The sequence below is a fragment of the Dipodomys ordii genome, unplaced genomic scaffold (assembly GCF_000151885.1).
Source record: "Dipodomys ordii isolate 6190 unplaced genomic scaffold, Dord_2.0 Scaffold47, whole genome shotgun sequence".
Taxonomy (NCBI): Eukaryota; Metazoa; Chordata; class Mammalia; order Rodentia; family Heteromyidae; genus Dipodomys; species Dipodomys ordii.
Window position 1 is genome coordinate 4093264 of NW_012267263.1, and position 19738 is coordinate 4113001.

General features: G+C 36.5%; 1 protein-coding gene across 1 annotated transcript in view; it reads left to right on the top strand.

The window, feature by feature from the left end:
- Positions 1–19738, top strand: part of Vwa3b (von Willebrand factor A domain containing 3B) — a 192506-nt gene that overhangs the window by 107794 nt on the left and 64974 nt on the right. The window contains exons 19-21 of the mRNA XM_013019731.1: positions 6051–6169; positions 11261–11311; positions 14005–14206. Coding sequence (XP_012875185.1) covers positions 6051–6169; positions 11261–11311; positions 14005–14206 — 372 coding nt within the window. The remainder of the gene's footprint in view (positions 1–6050; positions 6170–11260; positions 11312–14004; positions 14207–19738) is intronic.

Sequence of the window (19738 nt, forward strand, 5' to 3'; positions counted from 1 at the left end):
CTGCAATGCTTGGTAAGAAATGTACGCATTATCCTGCCCATGCAATTGTAACCCCTCTGTACAGTATGTTCACAAATAAAATAAAATTAAATTAAAAAAAAAGACATGTAAGGTTCAGTACCACCTGGCACCAGCTACTCAGAAAGCTGAGAACTGAGGATTGAAATTAAACCAGCCTGGAAAGACAAATATGAAAATCTTTTATCGCCAATTATCCAGAAAAAAGCTGGAAGTAGAGTAGTTGCTCAAGAAGTAAGCTAAGGGACAGTGCCCAGTCTCTGAGTTCAAGCTTCAGTTCCAAAATATGCACACAAACACATGCACACACACACACACACACACACACACACACAAATTAAAATTAGTAATTTGTATAATTGCAGCATCTAAGTCATCATTGCATTTCAAGATCTATCCATATGAGATTTGTGCATCTTTTGTATTATAACTATACATCTCTAATCAGATCTTTGGTTGATCTGGTGGTAAGCACTAAGCTATTTATTGGAACATTTTTGGATATTTAGTGATTTACTTGAAAAACCCTTAAATTGGTAAATGCAGTCAGATTTGAATAAGTACATAGTCACCAGTTTCATATTTTTTGCTCCATTTCAAAATGTTTGGGGATTGCTTTTAAACACAGCTAGAATGTTGTCAAGTAAATTCTAACTGTTCTACCTTAACAATTAATTGAGGTGCATAGAGTTATGCATTCTGCTTCTTCACTTAGTGTATGCTCTAAACATTTTGTGTAACCATCATAATATAACTAGCTATGATTTAATTATTTCTCACTTCGGTGACAGTTTATTTGGAATTTTTGTAGGGAAGCACTGGGGTTTGAACTCAAGGTTTCATGCTTGATAGGCAGGTGCTCTACCATTAATTAACCATGTCTCCAGCCCTTTATATTCTGGTTATTTTTGGAATTGGATCTACCTTTTTACATAAACCAGCTTGGAACATGATCCTCCTACTGAGGCTTCTTGTCATAGCTAAGATGACAGGCTTGCACTGCCACTCCCAATTTTTTTCTGTTAAGATGAGGTCTTGAGAACTTTTTTGTGGCAGAGCTAGCCTATATCTACAATTCTCAAGATCTCCTTCTGCTTTTTAGGTAGCTGGAATGACAGATATGTGCTATCATACTCAAGTATTGGTTGAGATAGGTGTCTCGTGAACTTTTTGTCTTGGCTGACCTCAAATTGGGATCCTCCCAATCTCTCTCTACTTCCCAAGTAGCTAGGATTATAGGCATAAGCTACTGTGTCCAGCTTTTACTTGAAGTTTTGAGAGTGCTCATTTTCCTATACTGTATCTTTTTGCTATCACTACAGTAAAACAGAGGAACCTCCATACTGCTTTCCAGAGTGGCTGGACAAGTTTACACTCCTAATAACAGTGTAGTAGCACTCCCTTTTGGCCACATCCCCTACAGCATCTATTGTTACTAGATTTCTTTATTATAGCCATTCTCACTTGGATGAGGTGAAATCTCAATGTTGTTTTGATTTGCATTTTTTAAAATTTTATTTTATTGTAAAGATGCTGTACAGAGTGGTTACAGTTACATGAGTAATGTAGTCTGTACGTTTCTTGTTGAGCACTGTTACCCCTTCCTTTGTGCCCATAGGAGTCATTTTTCCAAGTGTTTTCCTTCTTCCATAGGTTTAAGATATGCTTACTCAGTTCCCAGAGCACACTAATTATTTGGGCAAGTTGACAAGGTCCCAGAGAGAATTGTTCCCCCTTTCTTTTTACTAAAGGATGCAAACCTCTTGGTTCCTCAGTAGACATTTGGTTATTCATAATATCATTCTTAGTCTGTATAAAATTATCAGTATGGGGAGAGAGGCACAGGCAGCTGAAGAAAAGCTTTCAAGAAGAACATCATTTGCTATGGGCCAGATGCTTTCCATCCTTATCAAAGCACAGCAAAGCAGTGTTTATGTGCTTTTAGTCAAGCTGTTTATTAATAATACATGGTTTGTCTCTGAATTCCTGGCTCCTGTTTCCTATGCCTCATTTTTCCCTAATCCATCCTGTCTCAAACCCCCACACACATATGTACTCACATGTACACATACACTATTTGTATATATGTATACATACATATACCTCTAGCTCTACGTTCTTCATAGTAACTATTTTGTTAACTAAAGGCATGATTAATAATATCAATTCAGTAAGTCTCTAGAGAATATAAGTAGGCAATACCTTGACATTGAACAGAAGGACCATTCTGTTATTAAAGTATTAAGAAAGCCATTTTCAAAGGTGCTATTATTAGATGGTTTTATCCCTCTCAAACGGAGTCCTCAACTTCTTCCTGAACCTCACCTCCTTCACCACATGTTCCTTAGAGAAGCTAGGCATCTAGGATCCTGATCCCCCAGACCCAGAGAATGCCTTTTATGACCTCAGTCACACTCAACCCGACATCATAAAGAGACTGTCTCCTCTAACCTCCATGTAACCATCATGTTATAAAGTAAGACCACAGACCAAAGGCGTGGAGTATGTCGTTGTGTTTCTCTAAATCTGCATGCAGAAAGGAAGGAGAGTGGGTGTACCCAAGTCAGATTTAAACTACTACCTGCAAGTCCACCATGGCTACCCAAGGCATAAAATCCAAATCCACAAAAGAGGGAAGTAAACCTGAATGGAACTTTAAGTATGTGAAGTCAGTAGTATTTAGTGGTATTGATCTTCAGTTGAATCATATATAAGTTGTCAAGTTGGAAGGCAAATTTATAGACTTCTAAAGGTATTTTTCCTCCAGGGAGAGAAAAAAATGCCTTTCATTTTGGTTAGGATTGACTTTTCCCTCTTCTGAAAGCTTATGTGACATTAGCTCTATTTTTGAGAGGTGATGCTTTTTTTCTTTTTACTTAAACTTCAGTTTCAAACCTCAGTTGTCTCACCTTTAACCCACTGTTCTGTTCTCTTTCCTTTGACAGGAATTATTTAAAAGCCACACATCAAGTTTGTCTGGTTTGGAAGTAGCTAGGTTGAGCTATGAAGCTTTTAATTTCATTCTTTCTCTTTTGCCTATTATTTTGTTTCTTTGTGTCTTGGTGGTTTCATTATATGCAGCTTAAAAAAATATATGTAGTTATTAGAATGCAGTAAAAAGTAAAAGCCCTACCTACCTCCTTACTTGTCCTGAAACCCCAAGTGTTAGAAGTAACCACTGCTTGATGGTTTTAAATCTAATATTATTTATGTTTTAGATATTAAACACAATAAACCATTGCAGATAAATTGAGGACCTCTGTGCTGTCTCATTAGATCCCTTTCCCTTCTTTTCTTCCTCAGAAATTAACACTAGCCTGAATTTCTATGTGTACTTTAATTATTTTTAAAACAAAATTTCTAAAATCTTGTTATACATACTGTGAAGATAGACTAGGATTTTCTGGGGCGCTGAAAAATGCCATCTTTGCTGAACTTTGGAACAATGTTAACCCTTGCACCACAATGCCCCTTCTCCTAAACCACTCACACAACACCCAATCCCTCTTTTATAATTAACTGCTGCAACACCAGTTCTGGCCAACATATGATTTAATTCCAACCTCCCCTGTGGACTGGAATAAATACAACCAAAGTTTTGTAAAACCTGGGAGCATGTTTTCAACTGTTGCTTCTCTAGCAGTCTTTCTATTCTATTCTATTATTTTGAAATTTCTCTTATCTATATTGAGGTTTCTCCATTTCTATATTCTATTACTCATCTATTTATATTCTTTTTAGTGTCACTGCAGTGTTCTGGAGAGACTAGTACTGCTACCTCGTTCACCATTTTTAAAAAATGCATTTAGCTTAGAGTTTATTCTTTTTAGGATTTTTTTTTATTTCAAGATAGACTTTTTGGGATTTTCTCCATGTATTTCTTCTTATGTCATTTCAGTGAGCTTTTGTGCTTTATATGTCCTTTCCATCTTTGGTCTTAATGTCATTGTGAGGCTGGCATAACATAGAATTAATTTCTTCTTAAATACTTAGACTTTGTGATAGTTGATTTGCTCAGCTGTTATTTTTAGCTATTTATTTGCTGTGTATGTATTTGAGAATTTTAGTATGCTGGATCATTTTAATGAGATTTTGTATGTATGTGTATGTGCATTCTGTGTGTGTGTGTGTGTGTGTGTGTGTGTGTGTGTGTGTGTGTGTGTGTACCATTACTAGGACTAGAACTCAGGGCCTATTTCTCTTGCTTAATGTTTTGCTCAAAAGCTGGTACTCTTATCACTTGAGTCATACTTCAACTTCTAGCCTTTTGCTGTTAATTGGAGCTAAGAGTCTCATGGATTTGCCTGCCCAGGTTGGCTTCAAACCTCAATCCTCAGATCTCAGCCTCCTGAATAGCTAAGATTACAGGCATGAGCAACCAGCATCAGGCTCACTTTTACAAAATTTTAAAATCTGTTTTCTTCTGCCATTTTGCAGTTGCCTAAGTCTATCCTCCTGTGCTCCTTCCCCTACACCCACATGCCATCAGACATTATGTAGTTCCATGAAGATCCTGTGACTTGCAATGACCATTTCAAGTGAGACAGGCTTGGTTCAGTCCATGTTGACAGGTTGTACATGTGTCCTCATTCACTAGGCAAAGTGAGACACCCTCATACCGTTTGCTGAGCTTGATTCTGGTCCCTCCTGCCTTTCAGGACTTGAGTCCACCATTGGTTATAGAGCCAACAGCCTACAGATTCAGCCCTGCTCTCTTGTTCATTGCTTTCCAGCTTCCTATTTCTAAAAATCAATCATAAATTTTCCTTTTATACTTCTTCCTTTGCACTATTTTCTTGAACAATAAAATATAGTCTGATTTAAGAGGCAAGGGGAAACATCATTATTAAAAGTAAAAAAAATCCTTCTTAAAAAAAGTAATTTCTCATACTTCCAAAATGTCTTTCTGTTTTACTTAAATATTAAGTATGAGAGTACTGGAGTCATGGCTCAAATGGAAGAGCTCCAGTTGCCAGTGAAAAAGTAAACAACAATGTAAGGCCCTGAATTCAAGCTCTAGTACCAGACTCTGTGTGTGTGTGTGTGTGTGTGTGTGTGTGTGCGTGTGCGCGCATGCGTGCGTGCCTATGTGTGTGTGTCGATGTGTGTGTGTAGTATATATGCCATACTGTATATAGTATGTATTGTTTGAGGTCTGTGCATTCTTTTATCAATAAATATTCGTTGAAGGTACATTATGTTCCAGGTATTGTGCTAGATAGTAACAGGAAATACAGTGGTGAATAAAGCAAAGTTCCTACTGTAATAGAGCTCACATTCTCTTGGGAGAGATAGCTACTGTGGACGTAGGTAAATATAATGTTAGAGATAGTATTATGATGAAAGCAGACTTTGGCAGAAAGAACTCTAAGGGAAGGTAGAGTAAGCATATTACAATGTTTCTCCCATTAAATACAACTATAAATTTTGGACAGAATACATGGAGGGGCAATGAATGAACTTTGACATCAGAATGGTCCCAAAAGAATTGAGGTGGGAGATTAGAATTTCTACCAAACTAGTAATAAACTTACCATTTATGTCCCTAAAATTACTTAGCATAGAATCAGAACTCAAAAGTAAGTATCGGGTACAGACAAAAGATCAAAGGGAAACTCTCTGATACTCTGCCATTCCTGCAGGATGAGGTTTCATGATACAAGATACAAATTACATACATATATGTAATTTCACACACACATACACACGCGAACATACACATATAACTCTTGCACCAGCCAACCAGGCACAATAGGTCACACCTGTAATTCCATGTACTTAGGATGCTGGGATTGAGAGGTTCACAGTTTTAGTCCACCTGGGCAAAATGCTTATCTCAACAGAAAAAAAACTGGGCATGATGGTTCATGTCTGTCATCACAGCTATGGCAGGAAGCCAGATTTACTGTATTTTCTACATTCATAGTGTATTGTTTTACAATTAGAAAAACATCTAGCCATGTGTGTAAACTTTTGAAGGCTCATGTTAACTTGCCAAGTGATGCTTTCTTCCCTTTGGTTTTGCTGTGTAGGTGTTCCCCCTGGCACACGTGTGCAATAATACAAATAAGATGACTTTCATTAACCCCCAAGGAGTCAAACTCAATATCTACAAGCAAAAAGTAGAACAGGCAATCAAGTCCTATGAAAGGTTAGTGGTATTCCTACTTATCTTTTATGGGTATGGAATTTATTTCAACATATTTTCTCATCTTTGCATAGACCTTTTTTTTTTTTTTTGGTCAGTCATGGGGCTTGAACTCTGGGCCTTGGGTGCTGTCTCTTAGCTCTTCAGCTCAAGGTGAGTGCTCTACCACTTGAGCTACAGCACCACTTCGGTTTTCTAGTGGTTTATTGGAGATAGGAATCTCACAGTCTTTCCTGCCCGGGCTGGCTTTGAACTGCAATCCTCAGATCTCAGTCTCCTGCATAGCTAGGATTACAGGCATAAGTCACTGGCACCCGGCTTGCATAGACTTTTATCAGAAGCAATAACTTAAAAATTATCCAGCATTAACATCAATGGAGGTCAACATGGTGATGTCTGATATGCCTGATGCTGCATTACTCAAGTTCTTTACCTGAATATCTTCAACTGAGTTTATTTATTTATTTATTTGCTTATTGAGTTCTGCTACTGAATTTTGAACCCAAGGCTGTGTCCTCTTACTTGAGTTTTTCTACTCAAGGCTGATGCTCTACCACTTGAGTCATACCTCCACTCTGGCTTGTTAGAGATAAGAATCTCGTGTATTTGTCTGCCTGAGTTGGCTTCTCAGTACAGCTTCTCAGTACAAGTTGGGTCTCCTGTATCCAAACTATTTGGGATCAAAAGTGTTTCACATTGAGCATTTTTTTTATTGTAAAACGTTTGCATGTACACAATATGTGTTGGAGACAGAGTAAAAGTCTAAATATAATATTCATTTGTATTTATACACACCATGCACAAAGCCTGGAAGTAATGTTTATAAAATATCATTAGTAATTTTGTGAATGAAATGAAGTTTTGTCATGTGAAAATTTCTATTTTATAGCATCATGTCAATACTCAAGACATATAAGATGTGGGATAATTTAGGAGTTTTGGATTAAGTGTGCTCAACCTGTATTTCCCTGTCCCTTTATCTTTTTCTCAGAGGCAATATGCTCTGGACCAAGGATTACCCTTCTCTGTGGGTTTGAAACTTCCAGGCACATCTTGCCTCAAGAGCTTCTATCTCCCCTTCCTGCTAGGCCGCTGTCCTCAGCTGGTCTCTTCTTGCCTCAACGCCAGTGGCCTCCATAGAGGGGCCTTTCCTCTCTGTTTCCCACCCTTCCTGAGGTCTTTACAACTACTAAAGAGGCCTGTGACTTATTCATAGTCTCTGTTCCTCTAGGTTACAGTGTTTAGGCCAGATGTTAGCCAACCTCATGTTCTTCACTTATTCCTAGCAGGTGTTTGTGTATTTGACTATTTGAATTTTGTTCAAGCTTGATATGATTCCAGTTATTAAAACTTTTCAAATTCAGATACCCAAAATGTAATAACACATATACTATTGTGTACTTTGCTTGAATAATTAAAATATTTGGGTCCTATAATTACCTAGTGTGTGAGTACCTGATGTAGGTCATAAGCTAGAACTTAGAGGTCAGACAGCACCCGTGGACTTCATTCTTGGCCCTGACACATACTTTAGGAAACCTTAAATGCTTTTACTCCAGGACCTGCCTCACAAGGTTGTTGTGAGGAATGAGCAATTAATGAGAATTAGACTTTTCATTTCCTAAATTTGCAGATACTAAAAATACATGGTGGAATTGATCATGTGTCCTTTCCCAATGTACTGATCTTGGCTCTGCGATTCCAAGAATGATGAGAACCTCCTCCCCCCATTCCCTAAAAGCAAAACCAAAATATTGGTGCAGTAAATGATTTGTTCCACTTCTTCCAATGAGTAATTCTGGAAGAGTCTGTAGAGAAATGCTGTCACTACAAATTGAGCATCTCACTCTGGATTAAAAAGTTAGAAATCTTGTAATCCTAGTTACTTGGGAGGCTGAGATCAGGAGGATCATGGTTCCAAACCAACCTAAACAAAAAAGCTTATGACACTTATCTTTTTTGCTGTTGTTTTATGGTACTTATAATGTACTATGTGATTTTTTGGTTTCTTTTGTATATTCTTCCCCCAGGTATAACCTCTGTTTTCACTCCATTTGATTCCTGTGCCCTGCATCTTGGATATACATTTTTCTAATTTGGGGAAGGAAAGGGAAATAACAAAATGCTGAAACAGGGATACAGGTTGAGCCATTGTAGCAATGACATGCACAGGACACCACATTGAAAATGAATTTTAAAACTTTGGGTGGGGGGAAGGAGAAGTTGGGGAGGTGATGAGGGAAAAGATGGTAGGGGGAAAACAAGGGAGGAGGTAATAATGCTTGATAGGAAATGTACTCATTACTTTACTCATGTAACTGTAACCCCTCTGTACAGTATCTTTACAATAAAATATATATTTAATAAAACCAACAAATTATAAATCCCAAATGTTTTAAAACCTGAACTTTTTGAATGTCCATGTGATGCTAAAGTAGAAAATTCACCTAACCTCATGTGATAAACTATAGTCAAAACATAGACACTGTAAAAATATTGAATGAATTGCTTTCAGGCTATGTGTATAAGTTGTATATGAAGCATGAATGAACTCTGTGTTTAGACTTAGGGCCTATCACCAAGATAGCTCATTATGAATATACAAATATTCAAAATGTGAAAATAAGTCTAACATTAGGAATCCAAATTTCCAATAATTTTATTTTAGAAGTGCTCAACTTACATTGTTATTAGCAACAATAACAATTTTAATATCTGTAAAGTTAACTTTAATATTATTGACATCTAATCATATTTAATGTTATTTGTTTAATATCAATTATGTAGTATTATTGATTTGGTATTTATTTTAAGTTATTTACTTGATGTTAGTTTAACAGTACCAATATTAATATTAATGCTACACATAACAAAAACTTCCTGATCTTAAGGACTTGGCCAGGTTCAGGTGATAGAGCACTTGCCTGGTATGTACAGGCAGTATGATCAATCCCCTGTATAGCATAAAGAAGTATTTAAGAATTGTATTGCTATGTTATTTCCCTTTTGTCTCTCACCTTTTTTCTCAAGATATCCAAAATGTGAAAAGTAACTGATGAAATACTTAAGCAATATTAAGTAAGCCAGGTATAAACTTCAAATATCAACCTTAATTCATATAACCTTAATTGGCCATAGTGTCCATGTATGGGTATTCTTCTGTTTGAATATTTAAAGAATTGAGGCAGTAATTTTGGCTTCATGTGTCTGAGGATAAGCTTTGAGTATTTCCAGTGCTGAGTTCTAGAGTGATTTTTCTATAGCTCATTTTGGTACAAGAATAAATTCAAAGTAACAGCCCTCATATCCACAAAGGAAACTACATTTCTATCCTGGCTCTGGGACTGTGCTTGGAAACTCTGCTGTGGTCTACTGTTTACTGAGACAGATGTTGACCAGATTTCTGAAGTGTCATTAGTTATGAGTTACTTTGCAAATGAGCCAGTTATTGGTATACATAAATTTGAAAACTAGAGCTAGAGTGAGACAGTTCATACAAACAAATTTGTCTCTTATAACAAGCAAAGAAGGAAAACATTGTTAGTAAAACTTCAGAGTCAAGGAGCTGGACCAGCCTTAGAGAACCACTCACATTTAGGCCCTCTCACTTCCTGCTCACCTCACACATTTAATGGCTTTCCTGCATCTACTACTCTGCTTAGTAAAGCACTGGAATCTTTCAATGGGAATGGACCTCTGTTATTGTCCCACGCTTTGAACCTAGACCTAAGTTGCTCTATAGCCCTTACCCATACTCCCAGCTTCTCCCATTCCACTGAATCTAATTTCACGTTTAGATTTAAGAGAATTCTTAGTAGTTCTTCTTTTTAAAAAAACAATATATATATATATATATATATATATATACACTATGGATCTTTTAAATAACTCTTAGAAGCCCTGGTTATTGTTAAATGAGTCACATGATGAAAGAAACCTTATTTCTAAATATGCCCCAAAGAACCAAAAGTTTCAAGTGAGACAGAAACACCAAGCTGGCTCATTTCCCTCTTCCTGACTCTCTTTTCACCACTTACAGAATATTTCCTTCTGTCAGACACATTTGCATGTGCTATGCACAGGCTAGCTCATAGAGGCCCCTCAGCTACACGAGGAAGCAGGCATCATTTGGCAGTAAAGTTTGGTAATGGCCCAAAGTCTCACATCTAGGAAGTGACAAAGCTAAATGAGCTTCTGGCCCTATACAGTGGCTCAAGTCCATGCTGTTCCCCAATGCAGGATTTCCTTGCCCTTTCTTCACAGGTGAGCAAGGCAAGATAATGTCTCTATCCAAAACATGTTCTCAAAGCTGTGTACTGCTGACACTAGCTACAATTGTCAGAGCACCTCCAGGAGAAGGTGTGGTCTCTACCTCATTTCATTGAAGCATTTATTTTTCATGGAACCCAGTTCATACTTCACCTCCTGGAGCAAGTGTTCTGTGTCCTGAAATCCATAATGCCTGTAATAATGTGGTGGTACTGAGCTGGACTTGAAGTATCATTGCTTACTAACAAGGAGAGTTGTATCTACCTCCAGGACCCACTATCTCCAATCTCCTTCCCTCTGGCTCAGCAGCTACTCTGAGGCTGTGACCCATGATGGGTTTTGGTTAATGAAGTGTGTCACCTGGTTACCTTTTCCCTGGCCTCATCTGGACAAGGCAATCAGCCTGGCTGATGTCTTAACATGGGTTCCTGTCCCATTATTTATTAACCTTTCAACTACTTTTGCTTTGAGAATTGAACTAGATTATCTATAAAACCAAGCTAAGGGCTCAGTTATATTTTCCTTGTGGGGGAGAAGGAAGAAGAGAATATTTAGAATTTTATTAATGCAGAGATAATGAGGATCAGTTTGTTTCCTGTGTTTACTCTGAGTTGAGCACTGAGTCTTGCTTTAGTATTGACAGGATTGCCACGGGTTTCTGCAGTAGTGCTGGGAGAGGGAGACATTCATATCAGAAGACAGCAACCTGGACCCAGTGGTGGGGGTACTGCACTTAGGCTCAGCCTCCTCTGCCCTTTAGAGCTATAATTAGCTTTACCATGAAATGTAGCATCACATCTAAATTATTGTGCTTTTTTTAAACAGGCGCTTGAATAAAATTGTTTGGCAAGCATTATCTCAAGAGGAAAAAGAAAAGTAAGCTCTATTCCACTCCCTCATCATTTGTTAATGAAATTTGTATAAGCAAAAACCATTTTAAAGTGTATAATTGAATAGTATTTAAAATGTTGTACAAACCACCACCTTTTTAGATTCAAACCCCTTTCATCACCTCGTGGTGGGGGTCCTGTACTCATAAAGCAGTCGCTCCCCATTTCCTTTTCCCCAGCCCCTGGTAACCACAGTCTGCTTTCTGTCTCTGAAATGTTTCCATTTTGGAAGGAAAGGAATCATACAACATGTGGTGTCTTTTGTTTCTGGCTTCTTTTACTTACTGTGAAAACTTGAGTTTCTACATTCATTCAAATTGTGCCATGAATCAGTTAGATGCATATGGAACTTCAAGCAGCCCTGAACCACACACACACACACACACACTTTTATGCACGCGCCCTGTTTCATTCATTCATTCTACTGGTGGACGTTTGAGGGGTATTTGTGTTGAAGTGTGAGCATGCATATTTTCATTTCTCTTGAGTATTGAAGAATACTTGAATTTCGAAGTATAATGTACAAGATTTCCTATTTTTTCCTGGACATGGTTTTTTACCTTTAAAAAATATTTAAAGCCAAGCACTAGTGGCTCATACCTGTAATCCTAGCTACTCAGGAGGCTGAGATCTAAGGATCATGGGTCAGAGCCATCCCAGATAGGAAAGTTCCTGAGAATCTTGTGTCGTGTGTGTGTGTGTGTGTGTGTGTGTGTGTGTGTGTTGTGTGTGTGTGTGTGTGTGTGTGTGCGCGCGCACGTGCCATTGAATGGCTGTGACACCTCTATCAAAAAAATCATTTGGCCATAAGTATTTGAATTTGTTATGGATTATTATATACCATGGATGTCTATGTCTATTTCATTCCAATAGGACACTATTTTGATTATATAACTGTGTAGCAAGTTTTGAAATTAAGAAGTGTGAATCCTTCAACTTTGTTGTTCCATGTAAATTTCTGGAAAAGAAAATCATTAGGATTTTGATAGAAACTACATTGAACCAACCAATTTGCTTGAGAGGCATTAGGAAGTATCGCTATCTTAATGATATTGTCTTCTAATCTATGAAAATAAGATGTCTTCCTGTATTTAGGTTTTCAGTCTCTCAGCAATGTTTTTTAGTTTTCATTATACAAATCTTTTACTCCTGATGTTTTATTTGTTTGGATCTAATTGTAAGTGGGACTGTCTTCTTAATTTCATTTTTTGATTATTCATTGTTGCTTTATAAAAACAAAAAATATTCATGTTTTGCCTCATCTTGTGTTTTATAACTGACAAATTAATTAGTTCTAGTGGATCTAGAAAAGAGAGAAGGGTCTATAGAGTTTTCTATATATGGAAATAAACTATTTGTAGCTAGTTGCCAGTAGCTTATTCCTATAATCTTAGCTTCTTAGAAGGCTAAGAGGATTGAGGCTTGAAGCTAGCCTGGAAAGAAAAGTCTGTGAGACTCCATCTCCAATTAGCCAGCAAAATACCAGACAGAAGGTATGACCCAAGTGATAGAATACAATCCATGAGCAAGAAAGCCAAGTGAGACTATAAAGCTCTGAACTCAAGACCTGGCATAGGCACCCCCACTTAAAAAGGGAAGTAGTAAGCCATCTGCAAATGGAAATAGTTTACTTCTTTTTTCCGATTGAGGAGGCTTTCTTTTTTTTCTCTCTTGCCTAATTAATTTAGCTAGGATCTAATGTTCAGTAGCAGTACTTGTATTCCTGATCATAGTAGAGGGGAGATTTTCAACCTTCCCTTCCCTAGTAGGATGACAAGGACATGCTCTGTTTTTCATCATTTGGTATAATGTTGGATATAGATCTGTCATAGCTACACTTTATTTTATTGATATGTTATCCTTTTACTCCTAGTCTTAATCATCTTGTTATGAAGGGATATAGAATTTTGTATGGCTTTTTTCTACACTACATTTGATATAACTATATGATTTTTGTCTTTGATTCTGTTTGCTGAATTATATTCAATGATTTGCGAGTACTGAGCTGTCCTTGCCCCTCTTCCAGGATTTCTGGCTCAGAAGCTACAGGGACTGGAAATTGAATCCAGGACCTGGGCTTACATACCATGCTACCTTCCCTGTGAGTTCCACAGAGTGATCATCAGCTCATATAAAGTTTAATCTGCATTCCTTATGTGCCCAAACAACGAAGCTGGAAAGTTTGGCCTATTTAGGCTTACATGGAGGAAAGGAGATCAAAATAGCTGAAACTAGTACAAGAATTATTTAGCGGAGGCAAATGTTTTGCTTTGCTTTGTCTTACTTTGCTTTCCAGAGTTAGTGCTAGGCCTAGAAGAGTGAATTCTGTTTGAAGCTCAGATGGGGTTCCTCCAGATGTGAGGCATACGGAGAAAGGAATAGGCTCCAATGTTTGGAAAATGGTACTGGAAAAAATTAATGTATAGCAATATTTTTAAAGCAGATCATCAAGTGGATAAGGATAATGGATAAAAATACCTACTACTCATAGAGTTGGCTAGTTTTTAATCTATGCAAGCTACCAAAGTCTTGACATACCAGAAGGGTGTAGCTGTGACTATCATCTGATATACTATGCCTGCTTCAACAGATGTTTCTTGGATGAAAGTCTACTAAGGAATCATTTTATCATATTTTTTTATTTTACTTTTCTTTTGTTTCTTTTATGTATGTTTATAGGCTAGATTCAGTCAAGCCAATACAGTACTTAGAAAACAAAGCAGCTTTAAACCAGGCATTAGAACGGTTAAATTGGCCCATTTCCTTGAAAGAACTATCGATGCTGGAGAATGAAATCTTGGCTGGGAAAATGTACATTCAGCAGGCCATGGAGCTCCAGGAGGCTGCCAAGAAGAACTGTATGAACAAGGCTGTGGAGGAAGTGAGTACCCTGGAGCTCTCCATCCTCCCTTTCCCCATGCCTCCTACCCTATATCATTGTCATCCTACATCACTCTCCCTTCTCCACTCCCACCCTTCACTACATTGAGTTCTAAAAAGTTAGAGCCAATCCATGTCTCAGTATTTCTTTTAATCACATAAGAAGTGTCATTTGATTTTAATGTGGTCTCATTAAAGCAATACATGTTTTAATTGAAAAACAAAACTAAATGGGATAATGTTATATTGTGGATTAATACACATTTATGGAATTATTACAATGAAACTTCTTTTTACTATTAATATATGCTAATTTTTTCAGTCCTTGGGCTTGAACTCAAGGCCTGGGCACTATCCTTGAGATGCTTTTTGCTCAAGGCTAGTACTCTACCACTTGAGCCACCGTGCCACTCCAGCTTTTCCTGAATAGTTTATTGGAGATAAGAGTCTCATGGACTTTTCTACCTGGGCTGACTTTAAACCATGATCCTCAGATCTCAGATTCATGAGTAACTAGGATTACAGGTGTGAGTCACCAGTGCCTGGCTATGATTTTTTTTAAAGACTGAACTTTTAGAGTAGTACAAAAGTTTAGCCTCAGATCTACCACCTAATCTGTGTGTCATCTTGGCTAGTTACTCAATCTTTTTAAATCTGAGTTTTCTTATCTTTAAAATAAGAATGCTAATAGCATACGCCTCCTAGGATTCTTATGAGATAAAAATAATCATTTAAGTACTTCATGTTGAAAGCCCTACATAAAGGCAATGATTTTTATTAGTAATAAAACAAATCTAAAAAAGGAAAATTAATATATCATCTGACTGCCTTATTAGCACCACTTCAAGCCTTCCCATTTAGTTTTTTCTCCTTAACTGTTTTCTACATAGATGAAGCCAGTGTTTCTACAATTATTTCAAACTCGTTCAATTAGCATAATTTCATTGTTTCTCTGTGTTTTTGCTGCATGTTCAGATTGATAAGTACATAATGTAACTTCATTGAATGTTGGACTTTGGGGTTATTTTCCAGTATTTTGCTCTTTCTTGTGTTTTTATGACTCCAGTAGTGCACACAGTTGAATTATTTTGTTAGAATATAGTCTTAGGAAAGTAATTTTTGAATAAAGGGCATGAACTTTGGAGACTTACTTTGGTATTATCAATATGAAATGCTCCTTTCTGACAACACTAAGTGGGTGTGGATGTGGAATACTTTACCCCAAATCTTACTGAATCCTATATAATTTTCAGATATTCACCATATAATCAACAACAAAAAATAATTCCCAAAGAACTGCTGACCTTTGGAGTACATTTTTTTATTTTTAGTCAAGTGATACCGGATTTTCTTGGTTTTACTTCAGTATTTGCTGTTTTAGATCCTCTAGTTTATTTTCTTTCATTTTTTCCCTGGAAATCACATTTTTCCTTCAGTGTTGAAAGCTGTATCTTTTATGGGAAATGCAAAAATTTGTCACAAAACCTCCTATACCTCCTAATATTATGAATAACATAGAGATTTCCTTGTAGAATTGCTCAAGATTTCATTACAAGGCACTATCTGATGCCATCAAACAGTTCTTCTTATCTAAGTACCTTGCACTCACCTAAGAATCAAGAGAACCAAAAGTGAATTACCTACCTACCTCTCCCTGAAATAAGCTCTTCTTATGATTGTGCCTCTTCATGTCTACTTGATTGAAATATTTGGGTATAGAACACAATACTAAGTCCCACCATCCTATCAGGAAATGAAGGACTTCTTTTGTTGGAACTATGGAGATACTACTTACTAGCAAAATTTGCTAGCATTGTTCTTTTATCATGCTTTACATTAAATTTACCAAGAAGAAATGTTGCCAAAAAAGCAAGTTTTACTAATAGTATTTCAGTAAAATAGCTTTCTTCTAGCATCTCAAAAAGAAGTAATAATATTGTAAAGTGCCACCTCTCAATATTATTTTTTATTATATTAACTTTTTCTGCCTTTTCCCCTGGGCACATCATCAGGAAATGCACTTATGTCTATGTTCTATTCTGATACCTGCCTTTTTAATTTTTTTTATTTTATTATCCTTAAGTAGTTATACAAAAGTGTTGTCATTCAACAAATCAGTTTGTGAATATATAATGCATCTTGATTATTGTCACCCCTTTTAACATTCTCACTCATCCCTCCCAGCCCACCCTTTCCGTACTTTTCTTAATTTTGTAGTATGTACATTGGATTCCTTTTTACTGCATTCGCCTCTCATTCTTCTATTTGTCTACTCCTTTCCCATTGACCCCCTCCCCCATCCCTTTCAATTATTCATTTCCTGGTGTTTATTTGGTGTTTGTTGAACTTTGATTTTGCCTTTCTAAGGAATTTCACTGTTTGTATTCTTTCCTAAGTCTACTACATTTCACTTAACACATTTGTATACACTCGCATACCACCCAACATAATTACTTGTGTATTTATAACCAAGTTCTAGCTTCCATATGTGAGAGAAGACATGTAACCTTTGTTTCTCTGGGCCTGATTTACTTCACTTAACATAATGTTTTCCAGATCTTTCCAGTTCTTTCAAATGATGCAACACCATTCTCTCTAATGTGTATATATACACCACATTCCATTGTGTATATATACCATATTTTCTTGATACATTCATCCATTAAAGGGCAATTGGGCTCTATACTTTGGCTATGGTAAATAGTGCTGAGATGAACAGGGTTTATGCTGGTGATTCCTGGTTTTTAATTTCTTAGGTAAATGGCCAAGAATGGAATTGCTGGATCCTTGGAATCTCTATACTGCTCTCCAGAGTAGTTAAGCAAATTTACATTCCCATCAACAGTGTATTAGGGTTCCCTTTTGGCCACATCCTTGCCAAACTTTGTTGACTTTTTTTTTTATAATGGCCATTCTAACTGGGGTCAGGTGGAAACTCAGGGTTGTTTTGAAATCAAACATTTTCTTTATTGCCAGAGCTGTTATCTCATTATATGTCTGTTGACCATTTTTACTACTTTTTCTAAGAAGACTTTCTTTAACTCATTAGCCTATTTATTAATTGGGTTGTTGGGTTTTTTGAAGATCTAATATTTTTAAGTTCACTATATTTCTGGATATTAGGCTGTTGTCTGATGTGTAGTTGGCCAAAATCTTCTCCCATTCTGTAGATTGTCTTTATACCTTGTTGGCTATGTCCTTGCCTTGCAGAAACATTTTAGTTTCATGCAGTCCCATTTATCAAGTTTTTGATTTGCTCTGCTTATGGATCTTTGCTCAGAAAGTTTCTGCCCAGGTCAACAAGTCCTAATTTTTCTCCTCTCCTTCCTATAATAAAATTTCATAGTTTTGGGTCTTACATCAAGGTTTTTGATCCATTTTGAATTGATAGATAGGGATCCAGTTTCAATTTTCTGCATGTGGAGAACCAATTTTCCCAGCACCATTTGTTGAAGAGGCTGCCTATGTTTTTGTTTCTTTGACAAACATTTGATAGCTGTAGGTCTGTGGCTTTGTTTCTGGGTTTTTTATTCTGTCCCATTGGTCCTCAGGCCAGTACCAAGCTGTTTTGTTTTGTTTTTACTATAGCTCTGTAGTAGTTTGAAATTTGGTATTGTTATACCTCTAACACTGCTCAAAATTGTTTTTGTGACTCAGGGCCTTTTGTGGTTCCATATGAACTCATGGATGATTTTCTCTATCTCAGTGAAGAATGGTGTTGGGATTTGATGGGTGTTGCATTGAATTTGTAGATTGCTTTGGGCAATAATACTATTTTCATGATATTCTGCCAATTCAGGAGCATTAAAGGTCTTTTCATTTCCTTGTCTTCTTCAATTTCCTTCTTCAAATTTTTGTAGTTTTCATTGTAGATGTCCTTCACATCCTTGGTTAAGTTAATTCCTAGGTACTTTTTGTTGAGATTATTGCAAATGGAGTTGCTTTCCTGATTTCAGTCTCAATCTTCTTATTGTTGGCATACAAAAAGCTTCTGACTTTTGTGTCTTGATTTGATACCTGGCCACTTTATCAAAGTTTTAGCCAGCTCTACTAGCTTAGGAGAGGTGTATATAGGGTCCTCTAAATATAGGATCATGTCATCTGAAATTGGGACAGTTTTACTTCTTCCTTCCCTACTTGGAATCTTCCTGACTCCAGAAGAAATAGTTCAGTTTTTTACTGTTAAGTATAATGTTAGTTGTAGGTTGGTCGTAAATAGCCTTCATTATGCTGAGGAATATTCTATGTATTCCCATATATTTTCCAGTGCTTTTATCATAAAAAGATGTTGGATATTACTTTTAAAAACTTTTATATGTATATTGAGATCATCATATGATTTTTGTTTTTCTATTACTGTGTTATATTCATTGATTTACATCTTTAAGGTTTTGCATCTTTAAGGTGAGTCCCATTAAATCATAGTGTATGATTTTTGTTATTTGTTGAATTTGGTTAGCCAGTATTTTATTGAGAAGTTTTGCATTTTGTTCATCAAAAAGATAAATCTATGCTTCTCTTTTTTTGATGTGTTCCTGCTGGCTTCATATACTTGAATTCAGGGCCTGTTAATAGCCCAAAGTTTTTTGCTCAAGGCTAGTACTCTGCCACTTGAGCCACAACTTCATTTCCAGTTTTGTGGTGGCTAATTGGAGATGAGGATCCTATGGACTTTCTGCCTGGGCTAGCTTCAAACTATGATCCTCATATGTCATTCTCCTGATTAGAGGTATGAGCCAGTGGTGCCCAGCTCATCTGCCTTTTTTATTGTGATATGGGACTCTCAAGACTATTATCCTAGAAGGCAGATTTTGAAACAGAATTATGTCTGAAACTAGAGAAAGAACTTTACCAAGGAACTGTATATGTGAAATTGGAAAGTTAAGGCTTACATGTCACAAAAAGATAAATATTCCTAAGAACCTTATATAATTCCTTATATGTCTGCAGTCTTTTAGGTTTAATAAGGATAATCATGTATATGTTATATCTTTGATTTTTGCATAAATGTTGGATTAAGTTGAACATATCTTATTACTTATGGTATTGTTAATTATTATTACTTATGAGACATGTTCTTACTTATGGGATTATTTATTATTACTTATGGGATTAAGGAGTTAATCATAACCATATAGCTAGTGATGGAGACAAAAGATGATTGTGATGACAGCAGTGTTCCTGTGTATGACTGAAGTATTCTAACCTCACTTCCTGCTGAATAAGAATAACCAAGGGAAATGATTCTATCAAGTAAGTGTATAAATAGAAGTCTACTGAGATTGCTCTGTTGTTGAGTGACATTGATCAAGAAGCATTGTACTCATAAATTGATAATATGAAACTTAAACCCTTTTGTATAACTACTTAAAGTTAATTCAACATAATATATTTGTCTCTTCTGAAAAAAGAAAAGGAAAAATAAAAAATAACCTCCATGAAAGCTGGGTCCTTGACTCACCTAGTATTACCTGTATCCATTTCACCAAGAATGGAGCCTGAGGCACAGTAGACACTGAGTAAACTTTTATTG